The 23,328-nt window shown below is 46.4% G+C and overlaps 2 protein-coding genes across 5 annotated transcripts in view; one reads left to right on the forward strand and one right to left on the reverse strand.

Moving 5' to 3' along the window:
* Nucleotides 1-3,329, forward strand: part of NEURL3 (neuralized E3 ubiquitin protein ligase 3) — an 83,417-nt gene extending 80,088 nt beyond the window's left edge. The window contains exon 6 of one of the 2 annotated variants that reach the window (XR_013830979.1): nucleotides 3,234-3,329. The gene's annotated coding sequence lies outside the window, so the exon portion shown is untranslated. The remainder of the gene's footprint in view (nucleotides 1-3,233) is intronic. The other variant, XM_079940423.1, reaches the window with a different exon arrangement.
* The window catches only part of NCAPH (non-SMC condensin I complex subunit H), a 39,147-nt gene that overhangs the window by 1,158 nt on the left and 14,661 nt on the right, over nucleotides 1-23,328 (reverse strand). For 2 of the 3 annotated variants that reach the window (XM_079940420.1, XM_079940419.1), the window contains exons 7-17: nucleotides 15,596-15,785; nucleotides 14,422-14,513; nucleotides 13,435-13,658; nucleotides 9,768-9,916; nucleotides 9,033-9,139; nucleotides 8,558-8,680; nucleotides 5,997-6,107; nucleotides 4,393-4,566; nucleotides 3,313-3,426; nucleotides 2,001-2,089; nucleotides 1,319-1,530 (exon numbers count right to left, since the gene is read on the reverse strand). In XM_079940420.1, coding sequence (XP_079796546.1) covers nucleotides 1,365-1,530; nucleotides 2,001-2,089; nucleotides 3,313-3,426; nucleotides 4,393-4,566; nucleotides 5,997-6,107; nucleotides 8,558-8,680; nucleotides 9,033-9,139; nucleotides 9,768-9,916; nucleotides 13,435-13,658; nucleotides 14,422-14,513; nucleotides 15,596-15,785 — 1,539 coding nt within the window. In that variant the 3' untranslated portion in view covers nucleotides 1,319-1,364. Of the gene's footprint in view, nucleotides 1-1,318; nucleotides 1,531-2,000; nucleotides 2,090-3,312; nucleotides 3,427-4,392; nucleotides 4,567-5,996; nucleotides 6,108-8,557; nucleotides 8,681-9,032; nucleotides 9,140-9,767; nucleotides 9,917-13,434; nucleotides 13,659-14,421; nucleotides 14,514-15,595; nucleotides 15,786-23,328 lie in introns of those variants that run through there. The other variant, XM_079940421.1, reaches the window with a different exon arrangement.

The following is a 23,328-nucleotide window of genomic DNA, read 5'->3' on the forward strand; positions in this document are numbered from 1 at the left end:
AGTGAAGCCTGGAGTCCCTCATGCTTTCCAGCCATGTGTCTGCTTGGCCCCAGTCTACTGGGAACCGAGCGGAGGCACTGAAGCTGCTCTCTCACAGCAGAGACACGCGGCCCAGGGCAGCACTGATCCTCCAGCTGCTGCGACTGAGTGAAGTCACTAACACATAGAATTTGGACTCAGGGTAAGTTTCTGAGCTTTGGTGGCACACGACATTTTAGGGGACTGCGCGGGCTAGGGGAACACACCCAGTGAGAGAGTCCACCAGCACCTACGCCCACTAGGATGCTGTGAGATTCCAACCTCACTCAGAAAAGCTTAGCAGGGACTACCCTGGTGGCGCAGTAGTTAAGAATCCGCCTGCCAAGGCAGGGGACACGGGTTCAAGCCCTGGTCTGGGAAGATCCCACATGCCGCAGAACAACTAAGCCTGTGCGTCGAAACTACTGAGCCTGCGAGCCACAACTACTGAGCCCGTGCTCCACAACTACTGAAACCCGCACACCTAGAGCCCATGCTCTGCAACAAGACAAGAAACCACATGAGTAGCCCACGCACCGCAATGAAGAGTAACCCCCACTTGCGCAACTAGAGAAAGCCCGCATGCAGCAACAAAGGCCCAATGCAGCCAAAAATAAAAATAAAAAATAAATTTATAACAACAACAACAACAAAAAGCTTAGCAGCGTTACTTTGAACGTGTCTAGCCCCAGCACTAGAGATGCTCACGGCATATGCTACAGCCCAGCCCACAGTCCTGGGGACACTAAAGGACACCAAGTCTCAGGCAGCACCAAACGCATGGGCTTGCTGGCTGCCTCGCTGGGGTGCCTCCCGGGAAGCGGGAGTGCCACCAGCCCCTGAGAAGATGGGTCTCGCCTGCTCCTCAGTGACTGCCCCACAGCCGCTCAGCCGTCGGCTGGCCGGGCACAAGGAGGAGCCGGCACACTGTCACAGTCAGCACTCCTGCTGTCTCCCTCCTGCGAAAGACATCTCTAGTCCCGAGACATCCTTCATAGCCCATGGCGGCTCAGCATTGCTGGCGCTGCCTCTACGTCTCTGCTCTCTCCCTGAGTCTGTTTCCATCCAGCCTCATCTCTCCCCTCTTTTCTCCGCCACGTTTCCCACGTGTCCTGACGTTAGCACTGGCAGGATTTGGCCTTTAAAACCTTTGACACCCAGTGATGCAAAAGCACCTTATGTTTCAAGTTGGGAACTGAAAGATCACAATTTCAGCATCTAAAATTTTCCCATTTGGGTCCTCTTCATAATTTTCATTTCTAATCATACCTGTTGGCCTTTTTATAAGTTACTTTTAGGTGTCTGGTTAATCCTGTGGGTTGAAGGTACCACATAAGTTGCTGTATTTAAGGTGTCCTATGAGGCCGCTCATGAGTGACAGAAAGCTCCAGCAGGTTGGCACAGAGAACACGCCCACGCTTACCAGATTTACCCACCTTTTCATTGGCTAAATGTAGCAGACATGCAAAGGCCAGAGGTATGGAGAGGTTCTGAGCCATAAGGGGAGGCAGGCTGGAAAACAAAGAGGCTAGTAAGTATTTAGCTGTCACTGCAATTCCAGGAACAAAGGCTCTTTCATCAAGTATGAATACACATGGTCAGTGAATAAACTAATGAGAAATAAACATTTCAGATGCCTTTTAGAAGCAGGTTTTTCCAGTTTCTTATTTGGAAATAAAATATTTCCTGTTCCATTCCAGCCACTGGTGCAGAAAAATGCCTTTTTAAAGGTGGGCTACATTAACTCATTTATCAATGCAGAGAAGAAACAGAAAAACTGTGAGAAGTGTGAAAATGGCACGTTGTGTGCAGAGGGGGTCTGTGATACCAACAGCCTGGGCTGGCGCTCCCTCAGCTGGGGCTCGGAGGAGGAGGGGGCTGGGGGAAGGGGGGGAGTGGGGAGGGGAGGGGGAGGAGGGGAGGGGGAGGAGGGAGGGGGAAGGGAGTGGGGAGGGGGAGGGGAGGAGTCTGTTGGCAAGCACCTCTTCTGCAGGTCCTTTGTGAGCCCACTGAGCTTCTTGTCAGCCACCTGTACTGGGTCCCCTGCTTCTCCATTTTCTCTGTGGTTTGCCTGACAGAAGAAAGGACACTTAGAGATCAGACTAGGCCCAGTTCACTTTTGAGAGAGCAACATAAGCTTAGAAAGCTGTATCTCTAAAAAGAAAAGCCTACATCAGAATGAAACCAAAACAATTTCTTTGGTACATTTTGAAGAAAAAGGATCCATAGAGGGACCCAGTACCTCAGCCCTGGACCCTAACACTGACATTGACAGGGGTGGGGGGGGTGGGCGGGCGGACAGGACTGGGTGATAATATGGATGAAACATTGATAATGGGCACTGAAGTGGTCATTGACTATACTATTTTCTACTTTTGAATATTGTCATTAGAAAGAGTTTGTTTAAATAAATCTATATTAACCAGAATCCCTGGAGGACAGGGTATTAGGAGTCATTTAAATTCAAAGGTTAAACAGAACCCTCTTCCTACTTTTTAAAAAGTACATTTCTCTTATATTTGCATCCCATCCCATTTTAATTGATAAAACCTTATGAATATGACTGAAGCTTTATCTGACATCCAAGACTACAGCTCAGGGTCCTTAATCAAATCATGCATTTTCACTTCTCAACCAGCAGGGGAAGGTATAATAGAACGTGTTGAGTTTGGAAAGCTCAGAACATTGAGCAGAAGTCTAGAAGAGGAGATGGAAAGATTCTAGTTAACCAGAAAGTTCCATTTAGTTGGAACAAGTTAATCAGGGTTTCACTTTGCTCTAAAGGAGAGACAATTTGACAGCATCATATATACACATATATATGTATACATAATATATATAACTACTTTGCTACTTTCCCAAGTCAGAATTATTAGATCAAAGAGCTTAAACATTTTAGGGTCCCTGAGATGTTAGAAGCTGCTTTCCAAAAGGGTTATTTATCAACTTAATTTGCACCAGCAGCGAATAAGTACTCCAGTTCTTCCTCTAACTCCATACTGAAAAATGTCGTTTAATTGCTAAAGCTGTTATTTTAAAGCAGCATAAAGATGCCATCATTTGTATTTTTTGATTACGAGCAAGACTGAGTAATGTCCCATACACTAGTTTACCATCTGTATCACCTTTTGTGTGACCTGCCTGTTCATATACTTGGTTCATTTCAGAGGTGTGATGTCTTTCTTGTATTTCTGAATGAATGCTTTCCACGTTAGGGCTACTCATCTAGGAGCTCAGACACAAGCCGCACCCTCCTCCATGCTGGGCACCTACAGAATGAGTGGAACCCGTTACCTCTGCATCCGCCTGCTTGGGGATCTCCATCAGCAGACTCCACATGCTCTGCTTCAACTTCTTCATGTCCATCTTTTTGGCAGCCTTCGCATACTGAATTTCAATTTTATTTACCTGAAATAGGTATGTGACGAGTAAAAATAAGCATAATAAAGAAGCATTTACCACCAGCTCTTTGTAAAAATAAAGTCTGGAGTTCAAATAATGAAAAAATCTAGTTTATACCACAGAGTTATAGAGCTTTCTTTGGACATACACAGAGTCCTTCATTTCAATCTAATTTATTTTTGATCAAGTACAGTCTTCGTTAAGGATATCCTGGAATTCCAGTGTAAGAGATAAGTGAATCAAATGTATATGAAAGCACCAAGCCTGTCACTTGGTAGGGAATAGATGCCTGATGTATGATAATTTAATATGAGTTGAATCTGGCCAAGATTTTCCAGAGCCAAATAGCTAGCCTTACCCAACCAGCATAGAAACCCATTTTGTCTGCCTGCACCCTTCATTCACATAGTTTGCTTGTGTGACTGGCTCACCCCTAGTCATATGGCTTATCACAATCTTTGGAGAGATGGCTAGTTCCACACAAACACAATTAGCATAATTAGTCCAGTGGCGCAGTGGTTAAGAATCCGCCTGCCAATGCAGGGGACACGCATTTGATCCCTGGTCCGGCAAGATCCCACATGCCACGGAGCAACTAAGCTCGTGCGCCATAACTACTGAGCCTGCACTCTAGAGCCCGCGAGCCACAACCACTGAAGCCTGCGCCTAGAGCCCGTGCTCCACAACAAGAGAAGCCACTGCATTGAGAAGCCCACGCACTGCAACTAAGAGTAGCCCCTGCTCATCGCAACTAGTGAAAGCCTGCGCCCAGCAATGAAGACCCAATGCAGCCATAAATAAATAAATACATAAATAAATGAATGAATGAATGAATCAGCCACTTAGAGAGCAATGGGTTAAAATCGAGAAGGAAAAATATCAAGTTCAGACCAATGTGACTCTCATGAAAGATACAAATTAAACAGATCTCAGGCAAACAATATCAGATATAATTCTTGGCTTCCTCTTTACCTTCTGGGGCTCAGCGACCAGATTTGACTCCCCGTAAGTGGTGATATCTAATCCTTGGACTTCAGGCGCGTCATCGTTGTCTTGTGTTGTCGTAGGTGGATGGCCAGAATGGTCAAAGGTCCCAACTGGTCCCACAAATAAGTCATCTGACTCTTCATAGTCACTGTCAGCAGCCTGAGCAAGGAAATAGCTCTTCAAGTTCGGCAGAGCTGTTTGAGGGGCTTAGAAATATCCTTGAAACAGATTCCGTACACAGCAAGAGCAGAGCGCCCGAGAGTTCGTGACATTGAGTCAAACCTAGAATGGACTTCTAGGTCCTCTAGTCATCTTCCTGTTGCACATACACCCTACTAGAGAGGCATCTATTAACTAAGCCCTCTGGAGTGAGAGTTAAAAGGAATTCAGTAATCACAACAGCCAGTGTCCCTCTGCTTCTAATGGATTTAGGATTTCATTTTACAGAAAGCACTCCTGAAATACCAGAGACGTGACCTGTCGGCTGGCCACAAGCAGGGGTCCTGCTGGGAGCCAGTGAGAAAGTCATTCTTGGACTGAGCCCAGCAGAAACAGACCAGGTCTCTGGGGTGGGGCCCAGGAACTGGGTAACAGGCTCTCTGGGTGACCCTTAGGCCTACTGAGCTTGAGGAGCATTGGGCAAGAGGCCAGTCTGGATTTTTACTAAAATGTAACAACCGGGCTGTCCTGGTGGCGCAGTGGTTGAGAGTCCGCCTGCCGATGCAGGGGACACGGGTTCGTACCCCGGTCCGGGAAGATTCCACATGCCACGGAGCAGCTGGGCCCGTGAGCCATGGCCACTGAGCCTGCGCGTCCGGAGCCTGTGCTCCACAACGGGAGAGGCCACAGCAGTGAGAGGCCCGCGTACCGCAAAAAAAAAAAAAAAATTAAAATGTAACAACCTAATTCTCTTCCAAGCAAGAAAATAAGGTGAATAAGCTATTCTTCCAATTCTTTCCCTTCTCCTCACTTGCAGGGACACAGATGGAACCTAATATTTCCCCCCTATCTGTTATATTTCCATCTGCTATCTCATTCATAGAGTCATAGAAGGGATTTTGAGATTATTTAGTCTAACTAAGATCTAAAGATGGGGAGTAGTTTGTACAAGTTCACAATGTGAGAACCAAAATCAGAGCTACAAACCTGGTCCCCTGAGATCCATCCTCTACACTTTCTTTTTCCCCATTAGGACACACCGTCTTCACATGTCTATGTGTTATGTCTCCCCAGCCAAAAAATATTAGCTTGTAAGAGTAAGAAGAGTGTTTCTTTTCCTTTGAAATCCCAAAAGAGCCAGGATAAGTGCTTTGTACAGGCTCAAGATTCCATCCGCATTTTGACAGTTTACTGGAGTATGTCCACTTTTTTCCTGTGTACAGAGCTTAGAGTAAGGCAGGCCAAGGTTCTGGCTATTGCCTCAGCTCTGCTCAGTTCTCTGATGCCTGGGGCAGGGCAAGCATCCACAAACCCCCACCTGATTCAGAATTTCCTATAGTCATCTGCCATACAGGAAAGGGCAAGAAGGGAAGCAGGAGAGAAACACCCTACTGCTTAGAAGGGAGGACAGAGCTCTTGCCCCCGTTTACCTGTGATCCAGGGCAGAAGTTGGAGGTGTCATTAGGGTTGTTGTAATCATAGTCGTCAATTTCTTCACAATGCTCGGTCCCTGCCCTCTGGCCTTGGGCCATCTTAAGTAACTAGAATGAAGGAAAAAACAACTGCAGAAAGCAATTTCTAGAAAAGCAGCTAGTAAACTAGGTTGGGGAGATAACCTTAGTTCCTACGATCATGTCCCAGAACATTAGGGTTTTAAGGGCCCTGAGAGGTCATCTAATCCAGCCAACTTCCAACTAACCATACAACTCCACTCTAGAGCAAGCCCAGTGCAGCAAGGCTCCGAGCCACCTTCCATCCCAAATACACCAGAGCAGCCGGTTTGCAATTAGGTCTGCACACAACTTTATTTGAAAGTGTTCCTTCACTAAAAACAAAGCCACCTACAACTATCTGAAAAGAAGTCCACTTGGTTGCTGCTTGAAGAATTCTGACAGAAAACTCAATCACTACTTTAATTCACAGGCAGCTGGTCCCATTCCTGGGCCATCACTGTTCCCCACATAGCTACAGGGAGAAACCCGAGCTCTGCTCCCTGCCACCACATCTGCGGCTCTTGTTCCGCCTGTGAGGGCCTCACAGAGCAAGTCTGCCTCCTCTTTTGGGAGTGCCTGTCGACCAGAGCCCTTCAGATTTGCAGGCCCTTAGGCCACTGATCCTCATCTGGGGTGTGTGTCTTTGGGGTGAAGGAAATGGAATTGAAGGTGTGTACAGTTTACAGAAGCACATTGAATATTTTAATATAAATATATACTCCAAAAGTAGCCCCCCAAAACCCCTCAGTGGTTTTGTATTACAAATCCAAAAATAAACAATAGATATTTATTAAGAAATGCCCACTTTCTTCCACTTTCCTTCATATGACACAATTTCTAGATCCCTCTCCATTTAGAATAATACTCTCCTCTGGACACACTCTAAATTGTCCATAGTCTACAAGAAATGTTTCAGGAAGGGTACGTGACCCCCCTCATGTATTGGGTGGTTGCCATTAGAATCACCCTTTAAGATCTTAAACTGGATGGCTGGTTGACCTGTATAGTCTCTAGCCAGACTGAGTGTTAATAGTCCAGTGTTTACTTTCCAGTGTTTAATAGCCATTGTCCTAGAAGGACACCTCCTGGAAGGACGAGGTGAGGAATCTCGGGATCCTGCTGCCTGGCTGCCCTACTACACATGCAGGGAAATTTGTCCCTGTGGATAATCAGAAGCAGGAGTTCTTTCCTCTATAAGAAACAATTATGGAAAAAGAAACACAGAAAACTCCTGGAGTGCAAGAATCAAATGACTCTGTTCTACAACCTTCACATCTGAATATGCAAATTACCACCTAAGCCACATTCTTCAATGTTCATAGTAAGGGCCTGAGGAAGGAGAAGGTGGCTTGTGGCCATGGAAAGCAGCTGGAGCTGGGCCGGGCTCAGTGGAAGTGTCCTACCTCTCCCTTCAGCTCCCCAGCAGCCTGGCTCTGCTCCTCCGCCCCAGGGCTCTATGTTCTGATTACAGCAAGCAGCTGCTGGCATCTAACCGATACTGAACCATGACCACAGTTACTACTACTGCTGCAACTCTGTATCTTTCTGCATTTTTTTTCTTTTTTAAAATTGAGGTATAATTGACATGTAACAGTAAATTACTTCTTTCTGCATTTTTAAGAGTATTTTTGCTAAGTGAACAGTATTGATTATAAAGAAAATTATGAGTGTTGGATTATAAAAACAGAATGTGAGATATCAGCGAATTCAGGGAACTGTATACATATCATTAAGCCTTGTGGAGAGACAGGCAAGATAAGGAAGAGGAAACTGTAGACTGTTTGTATACTTGACACCACAAGATTAAAACAACCAGGAATGCAAATGAGTAGAGGGTCCAGATAAAACAGAACTTAGCATGACCCACTGCCTGGTTACCCTGGCAACGGGAACACCCTCTTGCTGCTTAGCATCCCCAGAGAGGCCACAGGCAAATGAAGTGAATAGCGACTGGGGTGCACACTGGCTAGCCTAGAGAGCTCACCTGAACAGTCATAGAAGGAGAGCAGGCAGGCTGTGCAGCGCTAGGGAGCCCCCGAGGACTGGCACCTACGTCGCCCTGCATGTCACAGTGGGCTCACGTCTACACCTTGATCATGGGGAGGCAATGTGGGCTGGGGAAAGCACCTGGCTAGTAGATCCACAACTATCATGAGAAGGTGAAAGAATCAAGAAATGACTAACAGCTTGTAAAAGCCTTGACAAAAGGTTGTTTATTCCCCTCGCATTTCGGCAAGTAGGCCAGAGTGTCCAGAAGTCCAACCAGGTGAGGTATTTCCAAGTCTTGAGTGTGCATCTGTCCTGTGAGTTTTTCCCTCCGGCTCTGCCCTACCCATGCGATCTCCCGGTAACTCCCTTGGGCTAACATGAATTCCTCCTCACGCGTTCTCCTTCTCCTGAAGGGCGCTGACAATCACACTACCCGCCACTTGATACCTCTGATGCTAAGAACAGGTTCAACAACAACATGACCTCAAGGAACCTAAGAATAGCCTTACCCTGGTGCCTGGTTTGAGATGCAGCTGGACAAGATTTTCAGTCTCATAGTGGAAATCTGTAGGAAGAGTTGTGGCTCTCCAATTCTGGTTCTCCAAAGTGGACTTGGTCAGAACAGTAGCTGCCTATTAATTAAAAAAAAAAAAGAAAAGGTAGTTTTTTGGCATCTTTAATAAAAATGGTATATATACACACTTTTTTTTTTTTTGGAAGGAGCTTGGGAAGAGGTTGAGCAGCACTAATCTTCCTACTTCTGTGTAAAGGAGTGATTCTGTTAGACCTTATTCATATTGATTCTCTCTGCCACTGAGTTTGGGACTATTTCTTAATTCCTTCAGGGATTGAGGGAGAATGAAGCCATCCATTTACTCTAAGAGTTAAATTTATAATGAATTTTTAAAAAACACATCTAAAAGGGAAAGAGGAGTGCAAAGAGTAATTTAAGAAAGCACAAATGATAATAAATCCAGCACAAACCTTTGTTTTTCGAAAATATACATCAAAGTCAATATCATCGTCAAAGTCGATTTCAAAATCCTTCTTTGTGGTCTTCTTTCTGTTCTCTGAGTGCGAGGTAGTATCTTCTGCAGAAACGAACACAGATGTCAACACTGCTCACTTCTGTGGCCTATTTACTCATCTTGCAAGATCACTTGACAGCCTTACCAACCACAAGACAGCATTTGTGTCTGAGCATCATATCAGCACTAGGAAAGGCAAATCATACACCTAATATTTATCCCTATAATTTGTGTTTTTGACAAGAAAACAATACTAAAAAGATATGCTAATTAATCACTTCTTTTCAAAGAGAGAATGCAAACATTTAACACTGGCACAGCACTTCAGAGGGCTGCACAGGGCTGCCGGTGCAGTAACTCGCATGGCCCTCTGGAGCCTGGGGGTGCATTCCCACCTCTAGCCACTGTTTGAAGTCACATGGGTGCTGGGGGAGGAGAAAGTCACAAGCCAGCTCTCCTGACCCTGGGGAGGGTCCACTCACTCTTCCCACTCACAGGCTTCAGTCTTAACTGACCCCTCATCCCAGGCCAGGCCAACTGACTGTCCAACCAGGAGGCTCCTTATCTGTGTATTTCTACAGCTTGTCAGGAGGTACAAGACAGTGACCGGCATTTCCCTTCTTAGGCTGAACTGCTGACTGGCTGGTCACCTGCACTCTCTCTTCTTAGAGTTCCGTCTAGAAGTACATACGTTTGTGCCGGAGTCTAAAGCGCCAGTGCTCCGGGCCAGCCCACATCGACATGGTTCGGGGGCTAAAGTAGGAATACTCTCCAGGTTTCATGGATAGAAGGGGACACAAGCTCCAAACGTCTCCATCCCCGAGGGGAGTCATTTCTTCTCTGCAACACATGTGAAACCATGTTTTAACATGTACAGTCATGCATGTGTTGATATATACAAGACAACCGTGTATTTACATGTAAAGCAGCATATGACGCAGCTGCAGACTCTACCTACTTTTCCACAAATGGGCAACATTTCTAAGAGTAAGTCCAACATAAATACTTCATCATTAATAAGCCATTAGTTTTTACTTAATCAGTGCTTTTGCTTCTCTTCATTTTATAATACGATCATATCTATATAAGTACTTTAGATGTTTCAAAGTGCTTCATAAAATGAAGTTTACCCGTTTGAGAGACAAGAAAACAGAAAGTTGAGTTTTTATATAAGACTGCACAGCTAGTAAAAGCCAGAACTGGGAGCTGGACTGAATCCCAGCCTCAGGGTCTTTCCACACACAAGGTTTCCTGCCACATGACATGGTAACTGCGTTCCTTCTTCACCATGCTTCCATAAATGAGGGCTCCGCTAACACTGCTGTAGTTCCTACTGAAAGTGAAAAACATGTTATTCTAATTTATGTTCCCCACATGATTGGGGCCCCCCTTATAATCGATCTGTTAAACCATCTAGCTTTACTCTTTGCTGCGTGTGAAGTGCCTAACTGGCTCGTCCAGCATGGCAATTTTGGGTTGGTTTTTCGCCCTCTCTGCAAGGTACTAGAATGTGTGAGGTAGCTTTCACCTGAAGGCCCCTGCCAGGTCAGTGCTGCTGTAATGCCCTCTAAGGGTAACGGCAGTGAGGAAACTTCACACAGCGAGGACCTTTTCACCTGTATTGAGCCATATATAAAAATCTCCTTTACATCAAGCCTATGGAATAAGCTAAAAAAGCTTTAAAAGAAGGAATTTGCCTTTATCTATAGAATCTTTTTTTAAAAACCAGTAAACTGTATTTGTATATTTACTGTGTGATGAAAACTTAATTTTTAAAATTAAACTATACTAGGGACTTCCCTGGTGGTGCAGTGGTTAAGACTCCTCGCTCCCAATGCAGGGGGCCTGGGTTTGATCCCTGGTCAGGGAACGAGATCCCGCATGCCCGAATTAAGAGCCCGTGTGCCACAACTACAACCCAGCGCAGCCACATTATTAATTTAAAAATTAAATTAAAATATACTTAAAAATCCCCACTTCTAGTCTGCAACTGCCTAGCCTGTGTTGTTAAGTAATAACTGTACTGCATTGTACTGCATTTCCCCCAGAGGGAGAAAGAAGACAGCTTCAGGAGCATCCCCACTCAATTCTCAGATACTCTCCTGTTAAAGCGAGGGCGATTGGGAGGGCAATTTATTGGGAACTTACGGGCAAAGCTCTAAAGAGCTTGGCTCCCATCTTCTGAGAGTCTGTGGGCCAGAACCAGACTGAGGCCCTTGGGGCTTGAACTCTAGCCTTTTAGTAATTCTTTCAATACACAATGCTATGTGGCAGGCACCCTACTGGTCCCAACTCCCCCACTCACCAACTAACTTAATCCACAGCCCACTCCTCCATCAGGCAGGCTTCTCTCTGCCCTCTGGAGGGAGTCTTTGTTTCTTCTACCCACCCCCACAACCACAAGTCCCCTCCTTCAATGTAACACCAGCTCAGTCATGCTGCACTACTACCTGCAGGTTAAAGGTCTCCCCAGTTAAGTGCTCTGGGGTGGATCCTTCCATCCACAGCTCATTACGTGCGGCCAGGATTGGCCAAGGGTGCTGGGCAACTCCCAGCTCCACCCCATTTCCTACCCTCTCTAAGCCTGTTTCCTCACCTGTAAAACGGGGATAACAGGACCTAATTATAAGGCTGTTGTAAGGATTAAGTGATTGTACTTTATATATTATATAAATTATTTGAAATAACTCAGGTAAGGCACCTGGCAGAGTGTCTGGCACGAAGTCAGGATAATAATGAGCTCAGTAAACATCAGATACTACTATTATCATCTAGTCCCAACCGTTCACTTTATGGGTGAGAAAACAAAGACCCCAAAGATCATGCCACTTGTCCCACATCTCACAGCCATCCACAGCAGGGTCAGGCTTCGTTCAGTGCAAACACTTGCTGAGCTCCCAGGAAGCTCCCTATCCTTATGCCACGGGTAAGGATTTCAAGATGGACAAAACCCTAGACTAGAACCTAAGTCCCCTGCCCCTAATGTGCTCGCTCAGTAGGATGGAGTCTAAGATTTTGTTCTGTCTGGAACTGGGGAGAGAAATGGAGACATCTGTTCAAAATAACCATCTATGGTTATACGGTTACAACAAAATAACAAAATGGAAGTGACTAAAGTCCTTCACTACACCAGTTCCTCAGATGTCACCTCATTGTTTAGCAAAAGTGATAGCTCTTCTCTGACATTTGAAAATGGTATTAAAAGACCTCATCCCTCCAACCTGCCTACCATTTCCCACTTCTTAGAAGATAGGATGGGAAAAGGGACAAAATCACAGGTCTGGTAATAGTAAAAATCAGGAGGGGAGGGTTCTAAAAGGGCCTAGGGGGTAATTTTTCCTTGAGGTCCAAACTTTCAGCCCCTTGACTTCTACTCAGATCTGAAGAGGCATTATCAATCTAATCACTCCCCCCATGGGGAGACAAAGTGAGCTCAAGAAAGCAATCTCATCCTGGAGACACTCAAGCAACGCTCTTGAAGGGATCTTTGCCTCGGTGGGAAATTATACTGGACAACTTCTAAAGTTTCGCACATACTAAACCAGCTTGCCTGTCCCCACTCCCAGGTTTTCCAAGCTGCTGCTACAGGCACAGGGTTATCAGAGGATCTGTTTGTTCTAGTCTCGTGGAATCTGCTACACCCAGGCCCATTCAAGACCTTTAGAGGCCCTCGGCACTGCAGGATTGTGGGATCCTGCTTGCAGACCATATTCAAAATTAAAATGATACTAACCTATTAAGTACATATAATAAAGGCCAACAAAGTTCAGACTGCCTTATGGCGCTATTAGACTAATCAAGAATCTAAATGACTAGAGGCCAATCCTACCGTCTCCCACACCCCATATGCTCATTTCTACATGCTTTTTTAGTTTTCCTTGCTTTGCTCATCCCCGGTCTACCTATCTAACGACCAACACTGCCCAGACCCATCTCTGCCCTTTAGGCAGGGGCCACTTTCTTCTGGTAATCAACACATAAGCCTGTTTTCTGTCTATAACTGATATGGAGTGATTCAGCCAAAAGCCAGACCATGTGCAGGGTGTCGAAAGGGAGCACCCTCCATGCTACCAAAATGGAGGTGGTGAGGACAGCCACCAATGAAGTAGCTACTATAACCCAGCACTTTATGCATTTTAGTTCTATGCTTATGGACTCCTGCAATGTCAGGTTTATGCCCAATAAGTGGCTGAGCTGACATTCAAAGGCAGATTGATTCCACGGTGAGTCAGAATGGCTCAGCCTGTGTGACAACAGCACAGAAGCCCAGCCAATCAGAGAGACGAAATTAGACTGTCCCAGCAGGAAATCTGGGAAAACTCCTACAGGAACATTTCCCGTGGCCCTGAGCGCCTTACTGGCAGCTCTGAACATGGCAGGGCTCCTTCCAGCTCCCGAACTTGGTGTGATCCGCAGCTGCGGTGTGGTCCCCAACTGCGGTGTAGTCCGGTTCATCATTGGCATCAAAGTCGTCCTCCAAGGCCCCAATACGGAAGTCCCCGCAGTCGCTCTCCTCCACCTCGGCATTGATGTCAAACACCTGATCGTTCTTCTTAAACTTGTCCACCAGGGCCGACACCGACTGGAAGGGACAAAGAGAGCCCCCAGTTCTCTGCATTCCCGTCACCACCCCCGCCACTGCTGGAGGACCGCCCCCCCCCACCCCCCGCCCGCACTCCCTGGAGCCAGTGTTCTCACAACAGCAAAGCGCTGAGGAAGTTTATATTGTGCGGCACAGGATGAAGCTGTATTGTCGTTAGGCACATTTTGTAAAACATGGAACAGGAATCTGCATCCTTTAACTACATGTTTAGAGAAGACAGTTTTCCATGGAAACCATTTATTTTGGAGGTTGTAGTAAGTAGGCTAAAGGGGGCCAGGCTAAAAATACACAGAGGAAAGCTTTACACATGATAATTTCTCAGGAAACTCTGTGCCAAGGGACTCAACCCTGAAGAGCAGGAAATTCCTCAAGCTTGACAGCAGCCTAAGAGACCAGCGGCCACTGGGACAACCATGTTTGAGAGTAAATCTGATAAAAATCGAGCACCGAGGAATGGAAGGATTGCCTTACCCTGGGGAAGCAGACATGAAGTTGATCCCAGTACTCTAATCCCAGCTGGCTAGTGAGCCTGCTGCAGCACACAATACCACTCCCACCCCTGCCCCAGGGCTTAGTCCCTACGGAGGAGCCAAAGGAAATATTTTCTGTACTGCTGGCTAAATAAAAACGATGCCACAGTTTTGGTTCCCATTGGGCAGAACTAATCTTAGGCCATCTCACTGAAACCACGAGCTGTTGGAGAAATGCCCAGAGCCCTCAGAAATCCAGAAATTGACCACACCTCATTATGTGTTTCACTGTCCCATTTAGTGAACTGGAACCCCGCCAGGGAAGGGCAGATCTGACGGTCTTCCACACACTGCTGCAGGGGTGCTGGGAGGACAGGAAGATCACAAAGAGGGTTCAGAGCAGGATGGAGACACACCTCACCCCCTCAAGATGACCAGAGCAGCACCATGGAGGGAGGGGCACAGCCACCTCCTGTTTCTCGGGAAGAGGCTGGCTGGCAGCCGATCTGTTTGCAGATCACTCTCCTGGCACAGGGCGTGCACTCAGGCACATGCCCACACTAGAGGCAGGCTCCACACTGGCATCCCAGGAATGAGGAAAACACTAGAGCAGAAACCCGAAGCACAGACTTTGACTCTGAAATCGACTCTGTGCCCTAAGCTAGAGTTGGGAAATCAAAAACCCATCCTTAAAGCATAGTAAGTGCACAGCCAATTGTGCAATGCCACTTATTCTAGTCCCAAATTAAACTAGGTATAGATTACCTACCTCAGTTGAGTGCATACACCTGGACAATTGTTAGTACAAAATAATTATACTCAGCAAATTTTAGACAAGAATAAACAGGAGAATGGGCCCCGTAACATCTGCGTAGCCCTGCAGAGGGGAGGAACAATTTCATGTAACACACGAAAATCATTCCACGGGAGAACAGCGCCTGGCCCTCACACCACCCTGGGCCTGTCCTCAGAGGATCTCCCAGAGAGGGGTGTGGAAGGGGGGGTAAAATCGCTGCCAAGCCTGTATGAGGGACTGACAACAAGACAGATCTGTTCTCAGACCACCACGGAGGATTCTGAAAACAGTTCACAAAGCCCTCTTCTCCTCGGGATCCCCTGGGTTAGTAACAGGCCTCTGGCTCAACAAGTCTCTTAAAGCCCCTCTCCCAAGTCCAAAACTCTGACACTCCAGGGTGACTGCTAGCAGGGCAACTGAAGGACGTGGCACATACAGACCACGAGCACTGGCTACTACTGTTGAAGACTCCATGCTGCAAACAGGCTGAAAACTTAGTTTCTCCCAAAAAATGCCCACTTTGTCATTCCAGAGGAACCTTCTGGGCAAATAAGCAACAGAAGAGCATGATGGGCTTACTACACCCATGGTTATGTAGAAACTTCTCTGATGACTGAACTGCTCTGCTAAAAGGCATCACGTGGACCTACCTTTTAAATCGGTCATTTCCACCCAACCTAAATCCGGCAAGTCAAGAGGTTCTCCAGTGGAGAGAGTCTGGACATCGGAGGGAAAGAGCAGCTCACTTCTATAGTCGTGGCAGTGGAGGGTGGAGAGAAACACCCCTGCTGTACTGCACTCATCAAACGAGGCTGCTGTCTTCTGGAACATGGGATCAATCTGAGCACAAAAACAGAGGGAACCCAGAATTATGGGATGTAGCCAAAGGAAATAGAAAATCTCATTCACTGGACCCTGCTCATTCGCAGCTGCATATACTGGATTGAAATGTCTCTGCACATGATCAAAAAAGGGGGAGGGCCTTTCTAACTGACCAGGTAAAATCCCATCCCAGTTCAAAAGGAGGGCTGTACATGGTCAGATGGATAAATGTACACAGTAAATGGTGACAAGCTTATACTGTGTCAATCTGTTTGTTTACAAACAACCCAATCAAAAAATGGGCAGAAGACTTAAATAGACATTTCTCCAAAGAAGACATACAGATGGCCAACAGACACATGAAAAGATGCTCAACACCTAATTATTAGAGAAATGCAAATCAAAACTACAATGAGGTATCACCTCACACTGGTGAGAATGGCAATCACCTAAAAATCCACAAACAATAAATGCTGGAGAGGGTGTGGAGAAAAGGGAACCCTCTTACACTGTTGGTGGGAATGTAAATTGATACAGCCACTATGGAGAACAGAATGGAGGTTCCTTAAAAAACTAAAAATAGAACTACCACTTGACCCAGCAATCCCACTCCTGGGCATAGACCCGGAGAAAACCATAATTCAAAAAGATACATACACCCCAATGTTCATTGCAGCACTAATTACAATAGCCAGGACATGGAAGCAACCTAAATGTCCATCAACAGAAGAATGGATAAAGAAGATGTGGTACATATATACAATGGAATATTACTGAGCCATAAAAAGGAAGGAAATTGTGCAATCTGCAGAGACGTGGATCAACCTACAGATTGTCATACAGAGTGAAGTCAGAAAGAGAAAAATATTGTATACTATCACTTATATGTGGAATCTAGAAAAACAATATAGATGAACTTATTTGCAAAGCAGAAATAGAGACACAAACGTAGAGAACAGAAGTATGGATACTGGAGGGGAAGTGGGTGTGGGATGAATTGGGAGATTGGGATTGACATATATACACTATTGATACTATGTATAAAATAGATAACTAGGGCTTCCCTGGTGGCGCAGTGGTTGACAGTCCGCCTGACGATGCAGGGGACACGGGTTCGTGCCCCGGTCCGGGAAGATCCCACATGCCGCGGAGCGGCTGGGCCCGTGAGCCATGGCCACTGACCCTGCGCGTCCAGAGCCTGTGCTCCGCAACGGGAGAGGCCACAACAGTTGAGAGGCCCGCGTACCACACACAAAAAAAGATAACTAATGAGAACATACTGTACAGCACAGGGAACTCTACTCAATGCTCTGTGGTGACCTAAATGGGGAGGAAATCCAAAAAAGAGGGGATATATATATATATATATATATACGTATAGCTGATTCACTTTGCTGTACAGCAGAAACTAACACAACATTGTAAAGCAACTATACTCCAATAAAAATTAATTTTTAAAAAATCTGGTTATTTACAATATACCTGGACAGTATCCTTCTGCTGGCCTCTTTCCACGGCCACCGTTTTTAAACGTCTATCTCTAGTAGAATGCTACCACAACAAATTCTGCTGACTTAAAAAGCCTGTGTGATGGCTCTGTTCACAGAATCCCATCACTCCTCTGAACAGAAATATTTTCAAAGAATTGGAAGAACACGAGTAAGAGATCCGGGCAAAGGACAGGCAGAGTCCGCAGGGTTAGATGTCCGGGTTAAACATGGGAGAGGTTGTCAGAAGACCCCTAAGGCTGGGGTCGAGGAGCAGGAGTGGCATAACCACATGTCACCAAGCCCCAAAAGAGAACAGGGCAAGGCACATGCATGTGTGGCAAGAGGGCAGAAGCCACCTGGGACTCCACAGGAGGCCCGGTGACAGGAAAAAGGTCAGGTACCAGGTTCACAGGTCTTCCTCATGTCTCAGGATGTGGCTACTATGGAAAGAGGGGCCCTTAATTCTGAGGACAGGTGTTGCTCTCTGGCTTTTTTCCGGCCCCCTTAACCCTGAGCCCAACCTCACCAGAACTGAGTCTTCTCTCGCCTCCCGATAAGCTAGTCCCAGAGCAGCACATACGGCACCTCCACGTTCTCCCTGTCTCCTTACCCCTCAACCGGTTAGTTACATGGCCTGGTGGGTTTTCCTCCCAGTGTGTCTCTACCACCTACCCCTTCTTCCCATCCTCACTGCCACCAGTATAACCCTCGCCTGAGTTAACCCTTGTCTCTGGTCTCTCCTACTTCTTTTCCTAAAAATACCAGTGGTGCTATTCCCATTCCCTTCCTCAAATGCTCACCAGAGCAATGGTTTCCCACCTGGACCCCAGCACCCCTAGAGGTCTCATGTAGTTAATGAAACTCAGCCTTTCAAAGAGTCAACATGGAAACTGTACACTGGCCCACATTAAAGCTGAAACGCTAAGATAACTTTCCTCACTTTTGCCTAGAATTAGATCATGTCAGTGTGAGAACAATGGTTCTTTCATGTCAATTAGATTTGACTTACATCTTTGAGTGATTTGTGGGAAAATGAATTATTGCTGACTGTACAGTCTGGATAAATGAACTTTTTGAAACAAGGATCCCAGCAAGGAAGAGAAACAGTAAGAGAAGGCCTTGGTAGACAGCAGACTACATGACAAAGTCTAGGGTTGTTTCAGCCTCATGAGAAAATCCACAGCTCTAGCCCAACGTGCACACTGTCCAGCTTCCTAAGGAACCAGAACTTTTCCTGCTTCATGGCCTTTGCTTACGCCTCTGCCTAGAATCACCTTCTTGCCACCACCTGACAAACACCTACCCTCCCTTCACAGCCCAGTTCAAATCTCACCTCTTCCGGAAACTCTGACCTCCACCCACTCTGGTCTCCTGAGTATGTGCCTTGACCTTCCTTACATTGTGTCTATTTGTGCCCTCCTGGTCTGAAGCACTGGAGCATAATCAGGCTGGAATCCCTGTGACAGCAAGAATTCTGCACACAGCAGACAGCTGTGTACAAAATAGATCAGCTCATATACAAACAAGGGTTCTCAGCTAGTCCAGACACACCCACAGAACACCTGCTGTCTAATCTCCCGCCATTGCCAAGAGAATGCAGGTTCAATGAATAGCTGAAACTTCAGATTCTAAGTTTGTACCCACCACCCCCCTTCTTTTTTAGCTTCCAAACTTTCACTTATTCTACGTTTACCACAGATTACAGAGCAAAAAAAGCTTCCCAGGACTGAGGTTCTCGGCGTTTCTTCAAGATCCTGTTGTCTTCACTTGCATACATAGACTAGACCAGATCCTGTTGTCTCCACTTGCGTACATAGACCAAAGCCCGAAGCCGCAGGCCTGAAGGCAGCAGCTTGCTGCCCTTTCGTCCCCTTTAGAACAATGGGAGCGGCCAGTGCAAGCCTCCTCAGGCTCCCTAGAACTGAGTCTACCTGGGAAGACACAAGATGGTAGGAAGAGAATTTCCAACCCTGCTGCTGAATTGAACAGTTCAGTGTAGAACCAAAAGCACAAGCAAGAATGATGGTGAAGTAAATATTCAGATTACCTGCGAAGGTGAAAAAACAAGGAGAATTGGGGAAGGGAAGGTTAGGTGGGAGAGGATTTTATGGCTCCCCTTCAGATGTGTACAACATATTGCCATGGATAAAGCACTTTGACAAATATAACCCACTAACACAAAACTCAGGGATATCTGTTTTTAGTTTGACAAAGTGAGATTTGGAGACTTTTCCACACAACTAAGACAGTAAAACCAGGATCTGAACTTTACATGGTCTGCCTCCAATGCTGACCCATAGATAGAAAAAAAGAATACAACTCCCTCCCCTAAAAAGCCTGGCCCCCTCACCTCTACCCTAGCTCTTGGGCTTTGGCCTCGGGGCCCTGCCCCAGCCATCCCCATCCGCACACAGTCCTCACCCCAGCACGGGCTGGAGAACCGTCCTGCCCGGACCCCATCAGCCAGAGTGAACGCAGCCAGGCCCCTCACTCCCAGCCACCACACACTCAGCCTCACCACTACCATCTGCCTGAGACGATATCCTCTCAAGGGGGTGGGAACTGGTTTCTGGGGGAAGGTGAGAAATATCTTAGAAATTACAATAATTTGTGCCTCTCCAACCTTGACCTTACTTGCAAAACTGTATTCCTTTGGAATTAATTTCAATGAAGAGGGATAGGAACAAAACATCTAAAAAGGCTCAGTGGTGTGTGTGTGGGAGTGTCATGACGAAAGCCTGGGAAGCACTGCTCTAAGGAAACACGGTATTGCCCGAGGACACCGTCTCCCCAGCACGGCTGCTTCCTCTCCCGCAGCCCTCACACCGCTGGCCTAGACGTCAGATAGGTGATTTCCTTGTGCCTCATTGCAGCTTCCAGACTATATTCTCCTTCCCAATTCCTACAACCCTCACCTCTGAATGTAACATCAGACTCTACCACCCTGTTGCAATCACCTTCTAGTCCCCAGGTTACAACCCCACCCCCTTCCTAGAAGATTTTAATATTATCTCTGACTCACTCCTGTTCTCCAACTTTACTGCTGTCGTGGTTTCCAGTAATTTCACTATCCATGTAGACCCATCCAATATTCTGGCCTCTCAGTTCCTTGATATCCTCTCCTTCAGTGGTCTTGTGCTTCATCCTAAGAACCCCAAGACGCATGGGATCCTAGCATGACCCCCTGCCTCCTCTGCCTTTTGCTCCCTGGCCTGCTTTCCGAATTGAATCATTAACCAGGACTGCAACCTCTCTGTATGCTCAATTCCAAGTGCCCCTCTCTGACAACCACCTCTTGTCTTTCCAGACTACACTTTCTTGTCTCCAACGCCAAGAAGCCTTTGGTCCCATCAGGCCCTACAGTCTACTGGTCACATGGTTTTACACTGTCCTTCACACACCTCTTTTCCCAGCTAAAATTCCACAATCAATGATCACAGCCACCCCCTTGCACACACTCTCAGCTCCAGCGCCCCTTTCAGCTGTGTCACATTCACTCAGCTAAACACAATCCTTTGTTAAATCTAACTTTCTGCCTACTCCATGCTTGCACCCACACAGCCAGTCATGGCTGGAGAAAGACACAAAGTCATGGGATTTCCCTGGTGGTCCAGTGGTTAAGAATCCACCTTTCAATACAGGGGACGCAGGTTCCATCCCTGGTCGGGGAACTAAGATCCCACATGCTGCGGGGCAACTAAGCCTGCGCACCACAACTACTGAGCCCATGTGTTTTGGAGCCTGTGCGCCACAACTAGAGAGAAGCCCACGCGTCACAATGAAGAGCCTGCGCACCTCAACGAAAGACCCGCATGCTGCAATGAAGATCCCATGTACCGCAACAAAGACCCGACAGAGCCAAAAAAAAAGACACAAAGTCATGCTGACTGACCTCACTATAAATCCATCCTCCAGTGCCCTCAGGGAAACCCTAAGTGTTGTCTAGCCATCAAACTACATTTCCCTAGTCCCTCCACTCTCCCATCCTCCTAGATGACTCCCTACTACCTTATCCTCTCTTCAAACCTCCAACACTTTCCTCCTCTATACTGTCAGTTGAAGATCTGGCTTATTTCACTGATGGGGGTGGGAGTGGGGGGTGGAAGGGGAAGCACAACCAGAAGAGAATATCCAGAATGCACCCATGTGCACACACTCAAGCCCCACCTCTCATCAGCCACTGTGCTCCTCAGACAAGACCCATCCAAGCCATCCAATCCTTGCCCTTCTCACCTGCTCAGACACCACCCTAGCATTTCTCCTCCCTTTACCGTGTCATCAATAATTCCTTCTCCACTAGACTGTAGCCATCAACAAGTAAACATGCTGTTAATTCTCCCATTTAAAAAAACAACAAAAAGGCATTTTTCACAGAACTAGAACAAATAATTATAAAATTTGTATGGAAAGACCCCAAATAGCCAAAACAATCCTGAGAAAGAAAAACAGAGCTGGAGGATTCACACTCCCAGACTTCAGACTATACTACAAAGCTACAGTAATCTAAACAGTATGGTATTGGCACAAAAAACAGACACATAGATCAGTGGAACAGGATAGAAAGCCCAGAAATAAACCCACACACTTATGGTCAATTAATCTATGACAAAGGAGGCAAGAATAACAATAGGGAAAAAAATGATCTCTTCAATAATTTGTGGTGGGAAAACTGGACAGCTACATACAAAAGAATGAAGTTAGAACACTCTCTAACATCATACACAAAAATAAACACAAAATGGATTAAAGACCTAAATGTAAGACTGGAAACCATGAAACTCCTAGAAGAATACACAGCCAGAACACTCTTTGACATAAATTGTAGCAGTTATTTTTTTGGATCTGTCTCCTAAGGCAAAGGAAACAAAAGCAAAAATAAACAAATGAGACCTAATTAAACTCAAACGCTTTTGCACAGCAAAGGGAACCATCGACAAAATGAAAAGACAACCTACTTGACTGGGAGGAAATAACTGCAAATGATATGACCGATAAGGGGTTAATATCCAAAATATATAAACAGCTCATACAACTCAATATCAAAAAAAACAAACAACCCAATCAAAAAATGGGCAGAAGATGTAAACAGACATTTTTCCAAAGAAGACACACAGATAGCAAACAGACACATGAAAAGATGTTCAGCACTGCTAATCATCAGAGAAATGCAAATCAAAACTAAAATGAGGGGCTTCCCTGGTGGTGCAGTGGTTGGGAGTCTGCCTGCCGATGCAGGGGACACGGGTTCGTGCCCCGGTCCGGGAAGATCCCACATGCCGCGGAGCGGCTGGCCCCGTGAGCCATGGCCGCTGAGCCTGCACGTCCAGAGCCTGTGCTCCGCAACGGGAGAGGCCACAGCAGTGAGAAGCCTGCGTACCGCAACAAACAAACAAACAAACAAAACAAAAGAAAACAAAACTAAAAAACTAAAATGAGAGGGCTTCCCTGGTGGTGCAGTGGTTGAGAGTTCGCCTGCCGATGCAGGGGACACGGGTTCGTGCCCCGGTCCGGGAAGATCCCACATGCTGCGGAGCAGCTGGGCCCGTGAGCCATGGCCGCTGAGCTTGCGTGTCCGGAGCCTGTGCTCCGCAACAGGAGAGGCCACAACAGTGAGAGGCCAGCATACCGCAAAAAAAAAAAAAAAGACGATAAACAGGGACTTCCCTGGTGGCGCAGTGGTTAAGAATCTGCCTGCCAATGCAGGGGACACGGGTTCAAGCCCTGGTCTGGGAATATCCCACATGCCGCGGAGCAACTAAGTTCGTGCACCACAACTACTGAAGCCCGCATGCCTAGAGCCCATGCTCCACAACAAGAGAAGCCACTGCAATGAGAGGCCCGGGCACTGCAGTGAAGAGTAGCCCCCACTGACTGCAACTAGAGAAAGCCTGTGTGCAAGAAAGACCCAACGCAGCCAAAAATAAAATAAAATAAATAAATTTAAAAAAAAAAGACCACAAATAACAAATGCTGATAAGGATGTGGAGAAAAGGAAACCCTTGTATATAGTTGGTGAGAATGTAAATTAGTGCAGCCACTATGGAGGGTTTCCAAAACACTAAAAACAAAAC

Source organism: Stenella coeruleoalba (genome assembly GCF_951394435.1).
Source record: "Stenella coeruleoalba genome assembly, chromosome: 13".
NCBI lineage: Eukaryota > Metazoa > Chordata > Mammalia > Artiodactyla > Delphinidae > Stenella > Stenella coeruleoalba.